This window comes from Chrysoperla carnea, chromosome 1 (assembly GCF_905475395.1).
Source record: "Chrysoperla carnea chromosome 1, inChrCarn1.1, whole genome shotgun sequence".
Classification (NCBI taxonomy): Eukaryota; Metazoa; Arthropoda; class Insecta; order Neuroptera; family Chrysopidae; genus Chrysoperla; species Chrysoperla carnea.
Window position 1 is genome coordinate 90,197,173 of NC_058337.1, and position 23,051 is coordinate 90,220,223.

Consider the following 23,051-nt stretch of genomic DNA (forward strand, 5'->3'; position numbering starts at 1 on the left):
CACCTATGCGTTTTTTATTTAAAAAAATAGGTTTCAAATTTCAAATTTTTATATTATTATATCCAATTGTTATCATATGTAATAAACAATGCGTATAATCAACTACGAATTATTTATTATGTTGTTTTGAAAACAAAAGTTTATAATAAAATTAGGTCATGTTATATATTTCTGTTATTTGCGAAGTAGTAGAAAGTACTTTTCACATAATTTACACAACGACCATCACAAAAACTAATCCACAAAAAATATAATAGGGTCGACACCACTTCATGCTGTTTTTGGTCACAAAACCAATCATCGTTAAACTTTCACAAATCCTAAACGTCGTTTCACTTTCATCCGCATTTTATTACGATAGATATTGCCATAAGCTATTTATTCACAAGATGCACTCTTAATCTCAATTGAAGTGTGAATTCTTACCCTCGCCAAAAAAATAATAATATAATAGGGCAAATGTGCAACAGAAATATTAGAAAATGGACAATTTGAATATGCTTGACTGAATAGAAAAAATGTTTTTTTTATTGTTTGAATCGAGAGAGTCCGCACACAACGGTGTGAACTGATAACGAGTAAACGTTTTTATTCTTTGTGTTTTCAACGAGTAGAAAATTTTAACGAATATTATTAAATGTTGCTTTCTAAAATAATATGTACACATGATTTTATATCACAATTGGCATACCAACCACCACAACCTTTATAACACATACATCTATCTTGTGTTACACCCTTCCGTTGTTCCATCATACATGATTCGTTCATCTTCTTATAAACAAATACTTTTTGTTTTGAGTTCTGTACACCTACTTATGTACATAATTCTTTTATTGCAAACACTGTTAGCCATCAAGTGGATGTCCTAAGTAAACCATTGAAACTTCCGTATTTCCATACACCGCTGATACTGTTGGGTATAACTTCTTTTTTGGTAAACCTAAAGAATTTTACAAACTTTAAAATATATATTAAATTATAATTTTAGTTTTTTGATTATTATCACACTAAAATTTGTACGCATGCAATGACATTTAGTGGGTGAAATTAAATCAAAAGTAGACCGAAAGCAAGTAATTTTCATTTTTCATATTACAAAAATTTTATTGGAATAATCGATTTAATACGGATTATTTCAATAGCAGTCGGTACGAATATTGTACATCTTGGGCATGCATCTCTTTTAATTAGTACGAAGTATCGCCAGTTGGCGGATTGCAACCCCCAGTTATCAATAATGCATTTTGTGGTATATTTTCTTAAAACTTCCAGATGTGAATAACGAAAAGCTGCCTATTCAAACCTGGGTTTATTACCTATAAAGAGTATTTTTATAAAGCCCCTATCTAGGTTACTAGACCTCTGTTTTATTAGAAACAAATTTTAGGTGCGAGTGATGCCGTCCGTGCATACCCTGATTGTTTACTTATGAACGATAATTTTAAAAGGCTATAAACACGACACTAGTCTTTACAGGCCGATTGGCCTCAGATATTGCAGGTGGGACAATTTTTGATTAGACACAGCTTCCAAATGCTGGGGGACTTCATACTATCTGTGCAATCCCAGTTTGTTTACTTATAAACGATATTTTCATAATATATCTATAGCGCTTATATTTATGAGTCCACACCTCTTTCACGTTATAGCTATGTCATATTGACCGTAAAAACCCCGATCGTCTACTTATAAGGATAATTTTTATAAAATTCTCATTACCCCACTCGTTACTGGAAGCTGTGTCTAATAAAAAATAGGGCCATTATCACAAACTGTGGCCAATCATACCATAAAAAAACAACGCCATAGGAACTGTATACTACTACACCTTAAAGTACAGCTAATTTGGGTTTGTACTATGAGCACGACGTCACTCATATCTGGATCACGGGCGACGTAGAAAAAAAATAGGCAAACTTGTAAAATCAAAAGCCAATCAAGCATTTAAGGTGCAAGGAGTGGCGAAGTGAATTCAAATCTCAAAAAATTTGATATCATAAAATATTGATTGAATATCTTTCGTACTAAGTGACATTGCTTGTTCCACAAATGAAAGATCCCAACTATATTTGTCGCTTTTCAAGCCTTCTATAAATAGTTACCAAAATTTTAAAATCATTCATTAAATCATTTATATTCCATTAAAAATATCACCCTGATCGAAAGCAGCTTCCAAATGTACGAAAAAATAATTTATTTTACCCTAATTTTATTGTATATATTATGTGTTGATTATATTATTATTAGATAGGGTAAGGCACAACAATTTAACTTGTCTCAGGCTTCCTCAATGCATCGCTCAGTTACAATATGAATTAATCAAATATTTAATTCAAATAAATAATAATATTAATCAAATTTTATTGAAAATCGATAACTAAATTTACATAAAATACACCAGAATAACCTCAGAAATCTCAGTTAATGGCTGCGTTCAGTCGAAATCATACATGGGGTGCCGTTATCAGCCCTTTTTTCCAAGCGTTCGCTAAATACACTTCAATCATCGGTGTCCAGCCCAGGATTTACCGGTAGGCAGAGTTGCATTTTCGATAAATCGAATATCGATATTAAAGTTATCTTTCAGCATCCCTACTATTATCTTAAGTATGCGATATGAAGTATGCAAAGAATACTTTCAGATTCTGATAAAAATCATTAACGTTCACGTAAAACGAATCCAAATATCAAGATTCAATCTCAGAGAGTCGGAAAATATTTTTTAATTTTCTCGTATCTAGTCAGAAATTCTGTCTATTCCTTGACACAATGAAGCTTCTGAGCAATCAAGTGTTCAAAAGATATGTTCTACTATACACAAGTTTAGGTTAGCATAACTTGCGTTTTGTTAGGTTTTGAGCAGGGAAATGAGTAAATTTTTTAGCTATACACTCTTGCATCCTTTAATGCAGATATTTTACCCACTTAAGGCAGAATAATACCATGCTTTTAATTCTTTCACAATGGAACTAAGCGTTAAAAGAGGCTTTATTTTTTAAATATTAACTTTAATAACACCTTCAGTCCCAAATGTTTGTAGTGAACAATTATTGTTTAAGCAATGAAACGTCAAGGTCAACCTGTTAGTAGTTACATGAATTTCATGTACAGAAGCCAAAAGATTGATCTAACAAAAAAAAAAAATTTGTAAAATTACTAGAAAAATTATTATTTACGGTAAAAATAAAAATCATGGATTTGTTAATTAAATTTCTATTTTTCCCTATTTTCCTGGATAAATTTTGTGTTATAAAAATACTAATTTCGACTTTCATAGAGTCACCATCATTATTAATAAGCTAATCGTAAGGACTCTTATAAATAATGCATGATACTCGTTGCTAATTTGGTGACGGTCTGTACGTGGAAAATTAAAAGCAAGCAATTTTTTTAACTTAGTACTTATAGACTTATTCCATATTTAAATCGTTTGGGTTGTTTTTGCGTCATTGTGTCGTTAAAGTTCATAAAAGGGGTGTGCCCTCTAAGGGCTTGTTATACATCTTAAATTAATTTGAAATAATAATTACCTCTAAATGCAACACCTAAGAATTCGTAATTTTTTTCAAATGATAAAGTATTATCATCGCAGTCTAAAATTACTCTTATTCTTTCACCCATCTAGAAAAATACAAATTTTAAACATGATCAACTTATGAAAACAGTGTGTACCCATGAAAAAATATTAAAATGTTATTTACCTGATACTTAGGAGCATTATTTAATAAAGGATAATTGCCTTGTTCATCTCCATTATGTAACAAATGATTATCGACTAAATTCCATCCCCAACTTTGATCATCAGCACCCAACAACGCAACATAACCAGGACATTGAAGTGGTGCATCTTTTGTAGCTACACCAACTACAGCAACTGTTCCTAAAGGACCTTCCCAAATCACTTCCCATGCATGTCTACCTTGTCTAAATCCAATTTTTCCTCGCGAACAATCCGTACTTTGAGCTATAGGATTTCTGTGTAACGTGAATCCATTTGGTTTAATATACACATTTCTAGAACAATCATTTGGATTCCATGCATGATAAAATGCACGTAATTTTGCTTTATAAGTTGGAACTGATGATAATAAGTCTGATTTAAGTGCTTCTTCAGCAAGTTTACCAATACAATGTAACCGCCATACGTCATTATTTTCATCATTTAAATATTCATACCACCTTTTACACACTAATGAACAGTTTCTAAGATCGTGAAGATCTAAATATGAAAACATCACTTCTAAAACATTATCTGGTAACCTAGTCCATAAATTCGGTATATTTGACGGCCGTGCGGTTGTTTCGTCAACCATTTTGACACTAAAGACATTATTTCCAATCATTTGTGATTCATATTCTGTTGCTCAGAGGGCTCTCGAGAACCTGACCTGCTGATTTTTAAAAGATTTTTTGTTTACATAATATATTTTTTATTTACATATTAAAATGTAATAAAAGTTATTGGTTCACTGGCCAAGCTATTTTATTATTTAATTTCTCTCATGGTAAACTAAAATCATTCATGGAGTTCTTTTCAATATTCTATAAACGAATTGCAGATATAAATGTAAATAGTATAAAGTCCCTTTAATTAATTAAAATAACTGTAATTTTTAGTTGGTTAATTAAATTTATAGCCAATAATAAATGATAACTCACCGAAAGCTAATTTAATTAAGGCGTCAATGCAATTTACCTATATTTATCTAAAAAAAAAATTGACGTAAAACAAAAAAAGATCGTAATTCATAATACATATAAATATAATCAAATGATAATCTTAAATAAATTTTTGAGTTAAAAAAATTATTATTTTTAGTATACATTAAATATTATGATAATTAAAATAGTAATAATTAATAATTAATATTAGGTATACTATTTTAAATTTATGTGCATAATAAAATCCTACACGGTAGATAATACAGTTTAGGCGCACAAAATAACTAAATGAATATCGGCGCTTATGTCGGAAATGCGGTCAGCTTGTGAACTCATAAATCCCACGTGAGGCGCGTCGTCCAATCAGCTGTAATGTATTATGCCTGCCGCCAAGCTTATACACTTGTCTCAGGTGTGTTTTGTGCACAAAACTTCTCAATTTCCAAACTGAAAATACGTGTCATTTATTGACCTTAAAAGCTTGTTGTTGGCGCCAATTTAAAGAACAATTGTTATATTTCCCGCTCAACAAATAAAATAATAATTAATGTATCCAATAATAGCCGGTTTTAATAAATAAATGATGCCTTGTTGGAGTCGCCATTTTGAGCTGACTAAAAATTTGTCGTCGATGTAGTTATGTGTAAATGATTTTAATGTTAGTGTGTTTAAAATTGTGGAACAATTAATAAAATACGTGTAATATTCATATATTTAATAATATATAATTATGACGCAGCAAAACAGTACAGTCAATTTATTAATTCATGATGCAAATGGTAAGTATGCATGCCTTACCCCAATCTTCCTGGGGGTGTCTACTTTTGCCATACTTTAGTAACAAAAATTTTCTATAATCATGACCTTCAAGTGAAAGTGAATTTTAAATTATTAATTTTTATATTAATAAGTAATATCATGTAAATTTACAATCGAATATTTGTAACAGAAAGGTTTCAAAATAAATATTTTCAAATCATACCGAAATAGTATTTAGGATTTTATTTATATGATTTTATAATCATGTTTTTCATCGAAGGTCAACCCCAGATGATTAAAGTGGTACAAAGCACCCCTGGTAAAGCTTTAAGTCAACTGGTAAAGAACAGTTTTTCTGGGACACCTGTGAAAACTGTTTTTAAAACAGCAACGAGTCAAGAAAGTGGACAGGTAGGAAAATTTTATTTTTTAATTTAGCATTTACTTTTATGATAAAATTTTTATTTGAGAAGTTAATTAAAATATTTCAGAAATTACGTATTGCAAATTTTTTTAGATATACACCGATTGATATATTTAAGTAGGTACCTATGTGTTTTCAAAGTTAAAATAATAAGCCTTTCAATCTATTTCACGAAAATTACAATTTTTCCGGCATCTAATTTTATTTTAAATAGATAATTGGGTATGATAAAAATTTATCTCAAATCTTGATTAAAAATGATTAAGTACATCAATATTTTATCACTAAGTCTCGTCTTATAGACATCTTACTATGTTAAAAAAATGTGGATTGAATTTTTTCACACTTTTCGACGAGATCTCAAATAATATTAAAGATATCGAATCTTAGCAATTTTCAATATGTTACGGTGTATTTAAAACTCAAGGCCAAAACATAATATTTTATTGAATTAAAACAAAGGTATCAAATTATAATAGGCTATTCTACAGGTTTATTCACTCCAATAATTTTTGATAAATTTAATATTAGATAATATTATTTCTAATAGCTATTTCAAAAACCAAACTTTTTATGACTGATTGCTTGACTATTATGATTTATATAATGATGCAAAAGGATTTCAATTTGTGCTGAAAAGTTTACTAATCGAAAATTCTAACTTAATTACGATTAACAAAACTATTCTTAGATAATTGACAAATTTGCTGTAGTTTTTCAGGATTAATATAAAAAAAATACAGGTTTTCCTTTATGAAATTATCGAAAGTGGGTTAGTTAATTTTTCTAGAAAAATTATTCTTTTTATATTTAGTTTATTATTATATTAAGAGTTTTGGTCAAAATAGGACTAAAGATTTTCTATTTTATACGCTGTATTTAATTGAATTTTATTTATAATATTCAAATTTTCGATATTTCTTACTAAGTAATTTCAATGGTACCCAAAGATATATTAGAATTTTGTTGATGTATAATAATATTATGAGAATGTCGATTACATTTCAAAGATTACTGTTGTGTATACATACATGGCACATGGAGAGTTATTCAATGACATCACAATACAGGTTCAGTTACACGGTATAGTGTTTCCGATAAAAATTCAAAATTTGTTGTATCCTCAGTTTAGCTGTTTGAAGGTGTGTTATTTTATTTTAATTATTTTTTTAAACTTTAAGCCTAACATAAAGTTTAAAAAATCCTAATACCTTAATAATTAATTCACTTAAAATTATCGTAGTTAGTAAAGGTTCTTACAATTATGTGTTTTACTAACGAAACGAGGGCTTTTACCAAAATATGTACATATTCCGCTTGGTTAAAAAACTTAGGTTAAATAAACTCTGTTCATATATGTAGCTATATTGTGTATTATGTAAAAGTAATGAATTGTAGTGTATTATTTAAAAGTAATGAATTCTTAGATGCTAACATCATAGCCTGGATCCGTTAATTGCGTAGCAGACTGCCACGTGAAAATTCGCATTTGATTATCGATTCAAGTTAATCAAAAATAATTACTTATTTATAAAAATTAATTTTGTTTATTCTCTTTTCTGCCATATTAATGAATTGTATCAATTATTAGATGTTATAACAAGTAAGATGGTTTGGCTCAATTGGTTTCATGCTAGTTTTTCACACTAAATATCCGTGTTTGAATTTACACAATCAGTCATTCAAAGCAATGATCTGCGTAAATATGCAAAATGGGCTATTTTAATCTTTATATCTAAATATATCGTTAATAGTTTATCAATCAAAAAATTGCTTGAACAAATTTGCTGAGTTTTATGAGGGACATCATGTTCTGAGATCAGATTAGACCTAGTTCTTCGGTTTTCTTTAATAACCAATTTAAATTAACACTGTAAGTTAGAAAGTTGATCCTCATAAAAAAATGAGTTTTATGAGGGACATCATGTTCTGAGATCAGATTGGACCTAGTTCTTCGGTTTTCTTTAATAACCAACTTAAATAAACACTGTAAATTAGAAAGTTGATCCTCATAACAAAAAACCTAACAATTTTTGTTTAAAACATTTTTTTCTAAAAACGTTAGCTTAACGATGACGTTAGTATTAGCGATGACTTAAAAGTATGTCATTATTGCATTTAATTAAAACTATTGCATATTTTCAGTCGCATTTCCTCCGAAAGCTGACGATTTTCGAAAAAAAGTTTTGAACAAAAATTGTTAGTTTTTTTATGAGGATCAACTTTCTAATTTAAAGTGTTATTCTATCTCTTACCGTTTATCATCTAAATTGACTATTAAAGAAACCCGAAGAACTAGGTCCAATCTGATGTCAGAACATGATACCTCCCATCAAACTCTACAACTTTTGTTATATGTTATTTTTTTGATTGGTTAACTACAAAACTAGATATTTGGGTAATGGATGTTTAAAGGCTACTAGAAGCAAACTGGAAACGAATACCGTTTAATCATATCTTTACAAATATAACATGCGCACGCATGTATGCATATGGCGCGAACAGTGACACTGTTACTTTTGTATACTGATATAATTGAATAAACATAACATATATGTACTACTAAACATAACATATAGTATACAAAACCGAATGCATAGATGTGTATACCCTCATATACATACATATTATATGCATACATAATCTACCCCTGCTCCAATTTTTATGATTCTTTTACATATGTTATCAGTAAATATCCATTATTTAATTACATCAAGCATATTTAGTGTAATATGACGATTAAATTGATGTGTTAAATCAATTTAATTTTACATATTCTGTTTCCTTTTTATACCATATACATAGTATATTAAGTTTAGTCCCAAGTTTGTAACGCTTAAAAATATTGATGATACGAAAAAAAGTTTGGTATAGGTGTTCATAGAATCATCTAATTAGTCCATTTTTGTTTGTCCGTCCGTCCGTCTGTGAACACGCTAACTCAAAAACGAAAAAAGGTATCAAGCGGAAATTTTTTTAGCGTGGTTAGGACATAAACAGTGAGATCGAGTTCGTAAATGAGCAACATAGGTCAATCTTGAAAACCGTTAGAAATAGAACAAAAGGTTAAATGTAAAAAAAGTTCCTTATAAAAAAATAAACAATTTTTGTTTGAAATATTTTCTTGTAAACATCACTGTTTACCCACGAGGGCACTAATTAGGTGCAAATTTTATAGTATGTATTAATAATATTAATATGGAAATTTAAGTTATGTGTGTGTGGATATCTTTCTTTATTTACGTGACGCCACAAAAGATTGCGTCATCAACTCTATCTATACGTGGTATTTCAACAATTAACTCAGTTAATTGTTTGTTTTCACTTGTTTCTACATACCATTTAAATACTTGATTATTTTACAAGTCCTGTTTTCTTAATTTAAAAAGTTTCATTTAGCTTCAAAGTCTTGTATACGATTTTTAAATGATAATCGGAATTATTAATTATTGCTTAAAAAATTAGTTACGGTAGTATAATTAGCTATGAGCATGGAATAAATTGTCATTTTCTCAAGAGGTGGAGTTTAATCAACCGAGTGGATAATAAATAATTCGCACGAGCCGCAGACACTATTCCCGCCCAACGACAAAAAATGAATAGTCTCGGTGTCCATAAGCATATGTTGTCATCGATAAATACTCCCAAGAAATTATTGCGTGACTTGAGATAATGCTTAGCCTAATAACTTTTATTTTACGAAAATTATTGCAATTGAGCAATTTAATTTGATAGATTTGATAATTTTTTTGCTAACTTGTCAGGCAGATCGTCAAATAATGAATGTAAAAATGATTTTATTTAACATTCCGTTTATTTAACATGTCTTGTAAAATTTATTATTTTCTTATTAGACTTACTTGCATTAAAAACGAGATTTTTTAAACAAAATTCAAAATAATGAGTTCGTTTTTCTAAATTTTTTAATATTTTTTGTTTTCCTTTCTCCATACGGTATATGATATGCTGTTCTGGATTTATAAGCTGAATATTTTTTAAAAGATAAACGGAATTATTGATGAATATTTCTCAGGGTTTGTTATTAAAGCGACCAAGGATGTTTATTCATTCGCTACTCACAAATAATTATTTTAAAGGGTTAAGTTTACAAGGTCATTATGTTGAAGGGGGTTAAAATTGTACTACAAAGACGTTAGTTGTTTTTTATTGAAATTTTCATATCAATTTTAAAAATTAAATAAAAAGAGTGTCCAGTCTTAATACATTTATTTATTTTTTAAAATTGTTTTTTAGTCATATTTTCTCCGCAAATGTAGACTTATGCATTCCAGAAAAAAAAAAAAATATTTTTTTAACCCCCGGCGTAAAAAGAAATGTGTTATAAATTTGCCCGCTGAGTGTGTGATTGTTTGTCTGTGGCATCATAGCTCCTAAACGGATGAACCGATTTTGTTTTTTGTTTTTTTTTTGTTTGAATGGTAATTTAATGGAAAGTGTTTGTAGCTATGTATCAAGAAAATCGGTTCAGTTTGAATAGAGTTCTAAGAAAAAATCGCATTTTTTAAATTTGGGAGGTTTTTTAAATTTTGTTAATACTTGCCCATAAATACCTGAACTTCTCTACAGTCACTCCAAATGAGCTTAAGGATTGAAAATTGATATTTAGGTTGAGTTTGTATCAAGAATATATTTTTTGGGCCTGTAAACTTCCTTACCTTTACTGCCCTTGCACTCAGATACAGGGTGTTTTTTTTTAGATTGACATAGGCGAAAAATATTAGTTTCAAAGGGACACATCTCATATCCGCATCGAATTCGTTTGTTTTCAGGTTCAATTAAATCTTACTCTGATTCATAACTGACAAACAAATGAATACTTTAAATTAGGAAGTTGTTCTTTATAAATAGGCAAACATTTTTTGTTGGAAACACTTTTTTTGTAAACCGAATAGTTTAGACAGTAATTATCATTCAATTTGAACTAAAATAGTCTTTATAGAAAACCAACCACTTTTATTGGATTTATTGAAAAATTTTTTCCGGAAAGTGTCTAGATTTCGCAGAAACAATTATACAAAATAACAATTTTGATACGAAAAAACAATTTTTGGTAAAACATTTCCGCCCGTTCTGTACGTAAACTGTAACTGTACGAAAAAATGTTAGGTCAAGTTTTAAAGTTCAAAAAAGTTGGTCTCGGTAAAATAACTATCAATAAGTATTGTCTGTAAAAAGCCTATTTTAAAATCGAGTGACCTTAAAATATCCGCCAGAAACTCCACATCTTTTTCGAGAAAGAAATTTTTTGCCTCTATTTGACTCCATATATAGAGGTAAAATTAATAAAATGTTGGGTAATATTAGTTTTAAACGCGGTGTTTGTTGTTCGTGGTAAAAAATATTTCAACATCAAACAAAAATTATCATGCAATGGTTTGTAATAACAAGGTATTGGTAGTTAATTCTAATGTTAGTACCTACGGTTATTTTTTTCATTCAAGCTTCAATACTTTTTGTGCATGGAATGAGATTATTTAATAAAAAGCTTTAACAAACAGTAAAAGTAGTCATTATAATTTCCATTTATTTTGTACGGAATTATTACTGATTCGAGAAAAAATTATCGTTTGCGTGTCATATTAAAAAGTGAAATTTTTTGTTTAGAAATAGAAAATTTTCTATAACTGAAAAATTAGTTTTTGTAATTTTCATTCCTTGTCAGAGGTTTGTCCTGAATACTACTGGTGTGGAAAAAATTGTACATTTTATTTTTCTGGAATATATAACCTAACTTACTTTTAAGTAGTTGTGCCAGAAAGATACTCCCACGCGAATCGGGCGCATTTTTTTTTTACGTATTAGTTTTTTGCGAGAAACTTGGAATCATGGGTTAAAAAGTTTCAAATTGAAGTTGTAGTTGGCGTAATTTTGAAGTTGTAGATTTCTAGCAATAAAAATTTGCCAAGATATAATAGTGTTTTTTATTTTTTGAAACGCGTGAAGAATTGGAAAATCGTATATTTTATCGAAAACAATTTAGGCACAGAAAACAAAGGAAATATCAATAATCACGGACTTATAGCTCATTGATCGTCGTTTAATGCCGAAAAGGATAGCGAAACGAATTTTTCAATATATTTCTAGTATACATCCAATAGTATACATCCTAAAAAATTACTTTTAAGAAGTGGTGCAACAATAATATTCCTTACAGAGGGCGGGGCATTGATTGATTTTTTCAGGCGCAAAACTGTTACTATTTCGTTTAAGGTCGCCTTTTCTCTATTCCTGGCTTTCAGAAAGCAAATTATGAAAAGCATACCAACCGTTACGATCTTAAGTGTTGCTTAAGTTGACTAGATTCACTCATACTGGCTATTTGTAAAAGCTGTTATAAGTGGCTCATAAGAAAAATTATTTTCTACTTTTTAGGACAATAAAAACCTCCTAAAAAAGTATTTTTATTCAAATTTTTAATTTAAAGTTAAAAAACCTATGTAAATCAAATATGGTGGAGGCGAGTGGAAAATCAGGTCATACTTACTATAAGCATTGTCATCCGATTTACATAGCAAGCCAAATTACAGCTTAATGGGAAATCTGAAAGTGGGTCAAACTCAACTTGCAAGATTTGATTTAAAAACGGACTAGTGAAACTAAATAAAAACTTAAAACCAAATCAATTATCCGCACTTTTAAGAGAAACAATTTTGTTATATTTTTAATAAATTAATTTAACAAAAATTTTATCACGAAAATCGATCATAAACTTTTGACATAAATGAAAATAATTTAAGAAATAAAAAATATAGCTAAATTTACAATAGCATTTATGTAATGTAGGTCACGGTTATTCTCTTTAATTATAATTTGAAATATTTTCGTAAATTTTTCAATTATAATTTTCTTTTTCAATAAAATTATGTATATGCCTTAATTTTTTTCAAGCTGAATTTTTTATTAATTTTCTTTAAAAAAAATAAAATAAAATAGAAATAAATATTATTTCAACGAAATTTTCTAATAATTACGTTTCCCCAGTTGAGATATTTGATAAAGCATTTAGATATATTGGATTCGTAAAATTCTCTTAAAGTAAGAGACCTAATGCCTCTTTTAATGGACTCGATTGTTAAAATAAAACTTCCATGATCACTCACAAACAATAAAATTTTTTTGTAAAATATAATTTTCCACTCATATCTTACATTGAAATGAAATGAGGTTAAGCGTAAAAACCAGAATATGCACGTTAAGAAATTTTTTTGGAGATATCACCTTGTCAGTATCGGTGAGAATGCCATCCTGATTTGGCCATTGAGGGAATAGTAACATTAGCATTAACTATTCGCTCCGTGCGTGAGTTTCGTTTCCATGGTAACGATACACTACTCTAATTATAGAATTGTATGGATGCATATATAATTGTATGGATTGCATTTAAGACTTACATTTAAAATTTAATATTCTTGTTTCACAAATTTAAATAAATAATTATGATAATTTACATTTGAAAGATAATATTTGTTCAATTTGATTTCTTATTTTCACAATTTTTAATGCATTAAGTTTAATTAATTCGTTTTTTTCAATAATTTTAATTTGACATTTCTATTACATTAACATGTAAAGAATTGCAAATTAGTCATAACAGCCCCCTTTAACTCCAAAATTTTTCACTTCAAGCGCTGGCATCGATTTTATTGTCCCTACCATGACTACGCACACAACGAATAAGAGACGAGTGAATGCAGTATGGGTGTAGGCCCATACTGGTTGGCGATACCACAATACTTCTGGTGGATTCAACCAGTTTTATTTAATACTGTAATATTATTTATACTAATATAGATATTATTATATCTGTTTCTATACCATACCAACATTGTACTAAACGCCATACATTTCTCACAGTGTACTAGTCCTTCAAAATTTATTAATTTAAGTCCATGATAACTCTCCAAGATTTAGTTCTTAGATCTGCGCCTACTTAGTAATTTATTTTCTATGATAGGAATGGCGACCTTTACGCGACAATCATAAAACTATTATCAATAATATTTTATTTAATTTTTTATAGAATTTTTGATTCGAAAGAGTTTTATAATTTAAACTATTCAATACCAGCTGTTTCCCGAGGCTTATATATAAAATAGATTATATCCTATCTCGTATTCTGATAGGCTATAATACTGCGAATAACGTAACCAGGGTTTCTGAAACTTATGACCCCACGTTTCCCCTATTGGAGTTCCTAGGCGAGAGCGCCGACCTATCTCCTGTAAACAAAATAAGAAAACCTAGTTGTGGAATAAAATACGGTTTATTATTTTAATTAATATATCATAAAAATATATCATAAATATTAATGTGATGGGTGGGCTTGTTCTTGTCGCAAATTGAATCGACATTAAAGGGAATTTTTGACAATTTTAACCTTAATTCTGATTCAGCATCAAGTCAATTTCAGTATTTTATTTTTTTCATGACCATGTGTGAAAACCCATTCTAACAAAAGTATGTTGTGAAGGATAAAAGGAAATTCAGCGTTTTGCGTGAGTGTTCAGGATACTCTCCTTGCCTAGCTGTCCAAAAATCAATTTAAGACATACTTTTTAAATCCAGCCGTCTTTTTATAAATCTTTCGTTGTCGCGAACCCCCTACCATCAAATGACGAACCCCTAAGGGAGTTCTCGTATCATGTTTTGCGTAACCCTCCTAACGCTAACTTGTGAAATGATTGGTTTCACATACAAATTTTCATCTCATTCATGTTTTATTTTCGCAACAAAAAGTATTGTATGTCCTTCCCCAAGGTTCCATCTATCTCTAAACCGACATCATAATTGATTAAGCGGTTTAGGCGTGAAAACGTATCAGACAGGCAGAGTTACTTTCGCATTCATATTAGTAGTTTGGTTTTATTCTTAAGAGAATCGTCGATTTAAATTTGACCTGCAAAGCATATTGTGCCTTAAAAAATTGTAAAAATAAGTATTAATAATTAATGCTCCGCAACTTATACCAATTAAAGCATTCTATAGGGATAAATCTGAATTATATATGGGATGCTACATTTTAACTTCCTCAGGTGAACATTTGTTCAACGAAGCAAGTTTTGGAAAAATTGACCCATGTAAAAGTTGTTTTCGAATTTGATCTATCTAACAAGATGATCAAAAATTCAATCCATGTTCGTAAATGAGATAGAAGAAAAGTTTACATTGTAAAGATATCGTTCATAAAATTTGTTTGAAGTATTTTTTCGTAAATCTAATAAATTCGATTTAAATATAACACAAAAATCTAATTCAACTATTTTCTGCATTCGATATCTATAGAATCGAGGTGACTTTTGCAAAAAAAAAAAAATTTGATTTAAAGTTGTTAGTATTGCTACACGGGCAAACTTTGGTATTTAAAATTTTTCTTCTATTAATTTTTAATTGTTTTAATTTTATTATCTTAGTTTCTTTTATTCATTATATTTCTACCAAATTTATTCGGTTTACAAAAAAAAGTTTCGAACAAAATTTGTTTGTTGAATGATAACTTTCTAATCCGTTTTTCCCCCTAATTCTTCAGTAACGAACATGAGTTGACCACTTTAACAGGTAGATCAAATTTAAGTCAAAATGAAGTGTCCACCACCTATTCACTAAAAATATTAAGTTGGAGAAACTAAAAAAGAGGCACTCTATATATATATCTTCAAAAAGATAAATAAATAAACAAATATCAGATGAACTCCCTTCATAGAATGTGGGTAAAATTTTTAAGAAATCGTGCGTAAAAAAAAAAAAAGCAGTATTCCAAACACTGAAAAGTAAATTCTAACTTTTAACCGGAAAGAGATAGAGAAAAATCTTAAATTATAAAGTTCTTTCCAATTAAAAAAAAAACAGATTTCCTAATTTTTCCTCTATCTTTTACTAATTTAAACTTCATTTTTCAATGCTTGAGGTATCGTTATTTTTACACCCTGTACATGGAGTTTGAAAACAATGTTATTCATATATCTCAACCAAATTATTAAATAAACAGAGATAAAAACTTTCAAAATAATTTTGATTTTTATAAGTTGTTTTTTTCAGAGTATATTAACTGCGGGGTCACAAGTTTTCACTTTTAAAGGAGATGGTTCTAAACTAAGCTCAAGTAAGTACTTTTTTAAGTATTGATTTTTTTTTTTTTTTTTTTTGTGGACTCGCAGCATTTGTGGGAATATTTTACAAAATGTTGAATATTCATTGAAATGAAAATTGAACTAATTACTTTAAAAATTATATGTATTTTTGTGGTATGGAAAATAAAAAATACTAAGTAGTGACTATTTATAGAATATTCTCCCAAGTAACCCGGACTCACAAAAAGATTTGTTTATTGAGTTATTATAACTCATGAAAACTTTTTCCAATATTTTATTTGTAAAAAAAAATTGAATACCTAGTTTTCAAAAAATCTTTCCTGAACCCATCAAAATAGATTTTAGCACAGATATTTGAAACTCCAAATAATTGTATTAGTTTGAGATACTGAATACTAATTTTTAGCAAATAATTTTAAAATCATCTATAATGTTTTATTTAAAATTATATTAAAGGAAAATATTTATTAGAGGTATGAATCTTTAGTCCTTCGAAATATTATTTGAAAATTTTCCAATTTTTTGTTTGTTAAAACAGGATATATTAATTGTTGTTTATCAAGTAGGCATACTAAATTTTCATCGATAGAACAGGAAAAATCGCTAAATAATTGATTTCCAATATTCACTTATGGCTTCGGTTATTCGAAAACTTTAAAATTGGTCCTCTTGACTTCTTATTTTTGAAGTGTTTTTTTTGAGTCTGCCGCAGAACATTTTTACGGGGAATATTTATTCGTGTAACCGTTTAAACGCGAAATGTGTTGATTTTTTTTTGTTTATTTTTAGGAATTGTACATTTACAACCTGTTGGACAAAAAATAGACGGTCAAACATTACAAAAGATACGAGTAACTACTTCGCAAGTGGTAAGTATTGCATCAGTAATATCTTGGTTAAATTAAAGTATCATCGGTATCTCATTATTATTTCACTAAACCCTAGATTTGAGAGAATATTGGTTTCACATTAGTTTTGAAAACAGACAAAGATGTGACTGTTGATTTTTAAATTGCTTTACTAACACTAAAATCACTAATTCAAGTCTGAGTAAATAATCGATTATGTTGAAGACGAATATCAAATCAGATTTAAAGATGATTAACGTGTCTTTCAAAAATATTTCCACCGAGAGGAAGATTCTGAAGTTTTGCATTCAAATCGAGTCTTTGATCTCGTCAAGGACTCTAATTCTTAAAAAGAAACAGAAAACACTCTATTATCTACCATAGTTGCACTTTTAACTGTGACTTCGAACTGAACTGAAAAGTGAGTTTTATATAGCTTGTGTCACCGTTACAAATTTTAACATAATCGCGAACTCCGCTTTCAATACGTTTAAAAAAAATTAATTTTAGCTTTACAACTGACGCCCAAACGCAACAATTTTTTACTAAGATAGCTTTAACTAAATGGTAGTTAAACCATCGTTCTTCTTGCAAACTCTAGCTTCAGAGCTAGAGTTTATGATATAAAACTAACGTTCATTTAAACTAATAAACGTATATTTTTATAAATTTTAAAAGATCTCACTTATATTTATTTCTCTTAATCAAGCTTGCCTGCGTTGAAAATTAAGAATAGCATTTAATAATATTATTTTATTCAGCCTCAAACGGGAGGGCTGAAAGTTATAAATTCGACGCAGCAAAAAGTGGCTCAACAACATCATCAACAACAGCAACAACAACAACAACAACAACAACACCAACAACAAATACAACAACAAACACAACAACAGCAACAAACGAGTTCAGTATCACAAGGGAAAAATAAGACATATCTAATATCCCCCATATTGGATCATACTGGTGCCAGAAAACGACATGATGTGGATAGTGAATATAGTCAACCAGAGTAGTGAGTTTGAATATTTTCTTTGTTTATTAATTTAGTACCGTTGACTCCCGTTCGCTTAATACGAAATATAGAACTTTCGAGATATAAGAATATTTGAAATATAGAGTTTTCAAAATCTTATAAATAAAAATCAATTGCCACAAATGGTTATCCGCACATAATTATAAAGCGGCTGCACCTACTTTTTTTTGTATTTGTAATTTTCCAGGTAAAAGGGGTTGAAATTTAAGAGAAAACAGGAATACATTCCGCCAGTTTTTTTCATAATTAATAATTATGCCTTCAACCATGAAGGATCCTAAACAGGCGTTTGCCAATATTCAGAAAATTATTTGTTTTTTCTTCCAAAATTTTAACTCCCTGTATCTAGTAAATAAAGCCTTCTCAGCTATAATTGTATTGAAAAATTGTCACTATTTTAACGCTATCCAACATTTGATCCTGCCGTTATAACTTGACTCTGACTATAAAACTACACACAAAAAAACTCAATATGAGTAAGTTGTGAGTATGCTACATGCACTTTAACTAATATTGATTCAATTTTCAGCAAACGTCGAAAAACAGAAAAATTGGGTAAAGGTCTTAGACATTTTTCAATGAAAGTATGTGAAAAAGTTAGAAAAAAAGGTACAACATCTTACAATGAGGTAGCTGATGAATTAGTTGCTGAATTTACAAATCCGTCAAATATAAATAATTCATCTGCTGAACAAGTAAGCTAGTGTTATCTACTTAGATAATAATATTTGAGACAATAGCCAATGATACCGGATATATAAGAATAAAAGGTCTATAATCTAGGGGGTGATAAGGTACAGAAAAAGAAGTATTTTATTATGAGAAACATGTGTCCAGAAACGTTTTCCTCCAGAGCTACAGGCATTAGAAATTTTGCGTACAGTGTCGAATTTCTGCCGAATCCGTTCGGTTTTCGAAAAATTGTTTCAAACAAAAGCTGTTGGTATTTTTATAATACAAATTCTTACTATTTCAAATTTAGCTCTATCTCTCTCGATTTGCTACGTTTAGAGCTAGTTTTGGTCTTCTTCAACGGTTCTTTAACAAATTTTTTGTATCTCTTAAAATATGTAAAAAAAAAAAAAAACTGTAATAAGCAAAAATATTTTTCATTAAAATCAACAACTTTTTGTTCGAAACATTTCCTCTAAAATATTTTTTTTTTTGCTGTACTCTATAACATCCTAAATTATTAAGCATTTATTCTGATCCACCACGTATATTTTGTGTTAAGTAAAAAGATTCAAGTTTAGCCAAAAAGATTCTTTAACATAACATTAAACAAATATTTTTCATAAATTGTGGTTCACCAATATCTATCTTGAATTAAAACTTAAAAAATCGAAGCAGCCAATGTGTCTTTAGTATAGTACTATAGTAGTATAAGCTACGCAATATTACCAATAATTCATATTCTGAAGGCATTTTTTTTTCTAGAAATGTTAAAAATTCATGCTAACAAAGCTGTTAAATCGTAGTACCGAATAAAAATTAAATAACTTCAATATATTTTAGGATATCTTTTTAGATTTTCGATTACGGGTTTCCTCCCGTAGAGTTATAAACTAAAAATATTTTGATTGATTGACATTCAAATTGTTTAAGAATAACTTTTGTTTACTTCTATTTTTTGAATTTCAGTATGATCAAAAGAATATTAGGCGAAGAGTATATGATGCCTTAAATGTATTAATGGCAATGAATATAATATCCAAAGAGAAGAAAGAAATCCGATGGTTGGGTTTACCAACAAATTCATTACAAGAATGTTTACAATTAGAAAAAGAGAAGCAGAAAAAAATAGATAGTATCAAACAAAAAACACAACAATTACGTGATCTCATTTATCAACAAATATCATTTAAGAATTTAGTGGAAAGAAATCGTGAACAACAAAGACATTTTGGTGTACCACCAATTAATTCAACTATACCGTTGCCTTTTATTATAGTTAATACCGACAAGAAAACATCTGTAGAATGCAGTATTTCAAATGATAAGTAAGTTACTGCATTTTTCTTATAATTTTCTTCTCTATCTCGATTACATGCATTTATTTTAGAAAATAAAATTTGGCGTTAAATTTGAAATTAGTATTTTAAGGACTTTCATGCATTAACAATATAAATAGAGAATTAAAATAATTATGATAATATATAAGTGTAAATGATTTTGAATGATTTAAGAAAGAAAAAATATACAGCTATCGAAATAATTTCTTTGAATTTTTAGTTTAAAAAGTGACGAAAATCAAGGCAGTACATGGAACTAAACGGACAATATAAATCGGCATTTCTCAAAAATCACTTCGATAACTTGACTACAAATTTTTACAAAAAATAATTATCTAAATTTTTAGAATTTCATATAATTGTTCAATTTTCTATTCATTTAAAATTTGCATACTGTTTTCCCTATACTATACTATTGGTAGTACATGAACGTCCTTAATTTTTGTTAATTAGAACTTTTTAAAATTAAAACTTTTATTTCTCAAGAAATCGCATAACGTTTGTATTTTTGTATACGTTTTTGTGACAGAAATGAATTATTCTCTATTTGTGTATTCTAAGGAGTCGGTAAATAATGGCTAAAAAAGTCAAATATCGGGTTCACTTTTTTCTAACGTGATTTTTATGAAAACGCATTCATACAAAGTGAGAAAAAATGTGATTTATGGTCATTGTATTTTTATACCATGTATATAGGGTATGAAATATATCAAAGTATACTAAGTTTAGTCTCAAGTTTGTAACGCTTAAAAATATTGGTACAGGTGTTCATACAATCATCTAATTAGTCCATTTTAGGCTGCCCGTCTGTACGCCTGTCTGTAAACACGATAACTCAAAAACGAAAGGAGTTATCAAGTTGAAATTTTTATAGCGTGCTTAGGACATAAACAGTGAGGTCGAGTTCGTAAATGAGCAACATAGGTCAATTGGATCTTGGATCCGTATGATCCATCTTGTAATGTTCCTTATAAAAAACAATTTTTGTTTAAAACAGTTTTTCGTAAACATCATTGTTTACCCGTGAGGGCGCAAATTAGGTGCAAATTTTATAGTATGTGTTATATGGAAATATTAGTTATGTGTGTGTGGATATCTTTCTTTACTTACGTGACGTACACAAACGATTGCGACACCAACATTGTGTATACAATGTATTTCAACAATTAACTCAATCAATTGTTTATTTTCACTTGTTTTTTCTCAATTTTAGAATGGAGTACAGCTTTACATTTGATGATATGTTTGAAATAAATGATGACATAGAAGTTTTGAAAAGAATTGGAATGCTTATGGGTAAGTTTTATTGAACATTATCAAAACTATTAAATTAGATCGGAGAACTAAAATAGTTTTTTTAACTCAGAAATTATTCCTTGTGGTATGTGTCATTTATGCTTAAAAGGAAAAACAATTAAGACAATTGTATCATACTTGAAAAACCAATTATTTAATAATTGTAATTAATCTACTGATTTAAGTGAAAATTATACCTTAATCAAAGAGATAAAAAGAAAGTACTTCCGAATGAATTACCTGGTGTACTAAGTTATGCCTGTGACAGGTGTATAATTAATTTTTAAATTTATAAAATTTTATAGGTTTGGATAAAGGACAAATAAGTGAAGAAAATATCAGAAAGGCGAAAAGCATGTTACCAAAATCTTTAGAAAAATATGTTGAACGTAAGTTCTTTAACTTCGAGATACATTTCATGAATTATTAATAATAAAATTTTTAATAGAATTAGCACATGGCATAGAAGATCCAACAATTGATGATATATTATCATCAGCGGGGCCAGGGCCTAGTTGCAGTAAACTGGAACCACTTCCTACTGAATTTGTAGAAACACATTTAGCATGTGAAGGTGACACTTCACATCAATCATCATATTCAGATCCACTCTCACCGAATCATTCTCAAGATTTTTCCGACGATGAACAAGATTCTGATGAGCCATCAAGCGATGATATTGATATCAACTAGCTACAACTATGGTGCAGACTGATATATTTAATTGTAATAACATTATTGCGGTTTTCTTATCTCAAAACGAATATTTTAAGCGTTTTTGAAGATGATTGTGTTTGTAGTCTTGAAAGAACAAAAAAATCATTCTGTATTCATAGTCAATAGTGGAATCGTCGATTTTTTTTTTAATAAAATATAAAAAATCGACGAATATTTGTTTTTTTTCTTTTTTTTTTCTTTTTGGTTATTTCGGTATAAAAATTGTATTGACTGAAAGTTATTAAATTCTTTTTTATTTTTAATTGCAATTCTTTTCTCCTGTGTCTCCGAAAAATTAAAATCGATAAAAGAAAATTTTAAACGAATAAGAAAGCATGTTTGACGTTGAATTCTGTTTGTTAAATTATTATAACAGAAAATTTTAGAAATATTTCGATAGTTTCAAGTTGAAAGAACAATAGCGAATTCCACATAATAATTAGTAAGAAATTTTTATTTCACAAAAGCACTTTAAAAGCTTTAATTTCTTAATTAAGCGGGAAATTTCACATCTATTACGAAATTAATTTTACGGTGAGTTGAGGTCAACATGTAATGCAGTTATTTTTGGGAGACACTTAAGAAATACTTTGTTTAAAATAAAAAATATAAAAAATAATTAAAAGGTGTTATAATAACGCTTCAGTCAAAATTGTTACAGTACAATACTTATTGGTGATGATATGAAGGAATGTATTCATACAAAAAAAAATTGAACTGATGAACAAAAAATATAATGTCGTTTTAATGTTAGTTTTAATAAATAATTATGTCACGTCAACACTCTAGAGTACAATATTTTTTCATAACTTCATTTGTTTTGTTTTCTTTATTTTCATCATTAATTTTTGTTTTATAAATATTTTATCAATTTGAATAAAATATTTTTTGAAAATTCACATTTAATTAATACAATTCAGTTCGACTAAATATACACAAGTTTTTAAATTGATATTGTATAAAAACAAATATTTATTAATTACATAAAGTTATGTATTTTTATTTGATTAGTTAACGTTTTCACAACTTTAAAAGTGGGTTTTTGTTTCAAAAGTGATTTTAGGATTTATTTGATCATAATATATTGCGTAATGATATAGGCGCAGTCTTTACGAAAACTATTTCAAACAAAGTTTTTTTCTTTTCATCTTGTCTTAAGTTGAAACAAACAGATAAAATTTTAATGAC

The 23,051-nt window shown here is 28.5% G+C and overlaps 2 protein-coding genes across 2 annotated transcripts; one reads left to right on the forward strand and one right to left on the reverse strand.

Moving 5' to 3' along the window:
* Positions 1-225: 225 nt before the first annotated feature.
* On the reverse strand, positions 226-4,342 carry LOC123305562 (F-box/SPRY domain-containing protein 1). Its single transcript, XM_044887316.1, has 3 exons — positions 3,705-4,342; positions 3,534-3,624; positions 226-943 (listed from the first exon to the last, which is right to left on the reverse strand). The coding sequence occupies exons 1-3, from the start codon at positions 4,314-4,316 to the stop codon at positions 849-851; spliced, it is 798 nt and encodes a 265-aa protein (XP_044743251.1). The 5' UTR covers positions 4,317-4,342; the 3' UTR covers positions 226-848.
* A 721-nt stretch (positions 4,343-5,063) lies between these two features.
* On the forward strand, positions 5,064-21,994 carry LOC123303346 (transcription factor Dp-1). Its single transcript, XM_044886273.1, has 10 exons — positions 5,064-5,444; positions 5,705-5,835; positions 15,905-15,968; positions 16,747-16,826; positions 17,567-17,817; positions 18,368-18,533; positions 19,480-19,838; positions 21,064-21,146; positions 21,452-21,535; positions 21,595-21,994. The coding sequence occupies exons 1-10, from the start codon at positions 5,396-5,398 to the stop codon at positions 21,837-21,839; spliced, it is 1,512 nt and encodes a 503-aa protein (XP_044742208.1). The 5' UTR covers positions 5,064-5,395; the 3' UTR covers positions 21,840-21,994.
* Positions 21,995-23,051: the final 1,057 nt, after the last annotated feature.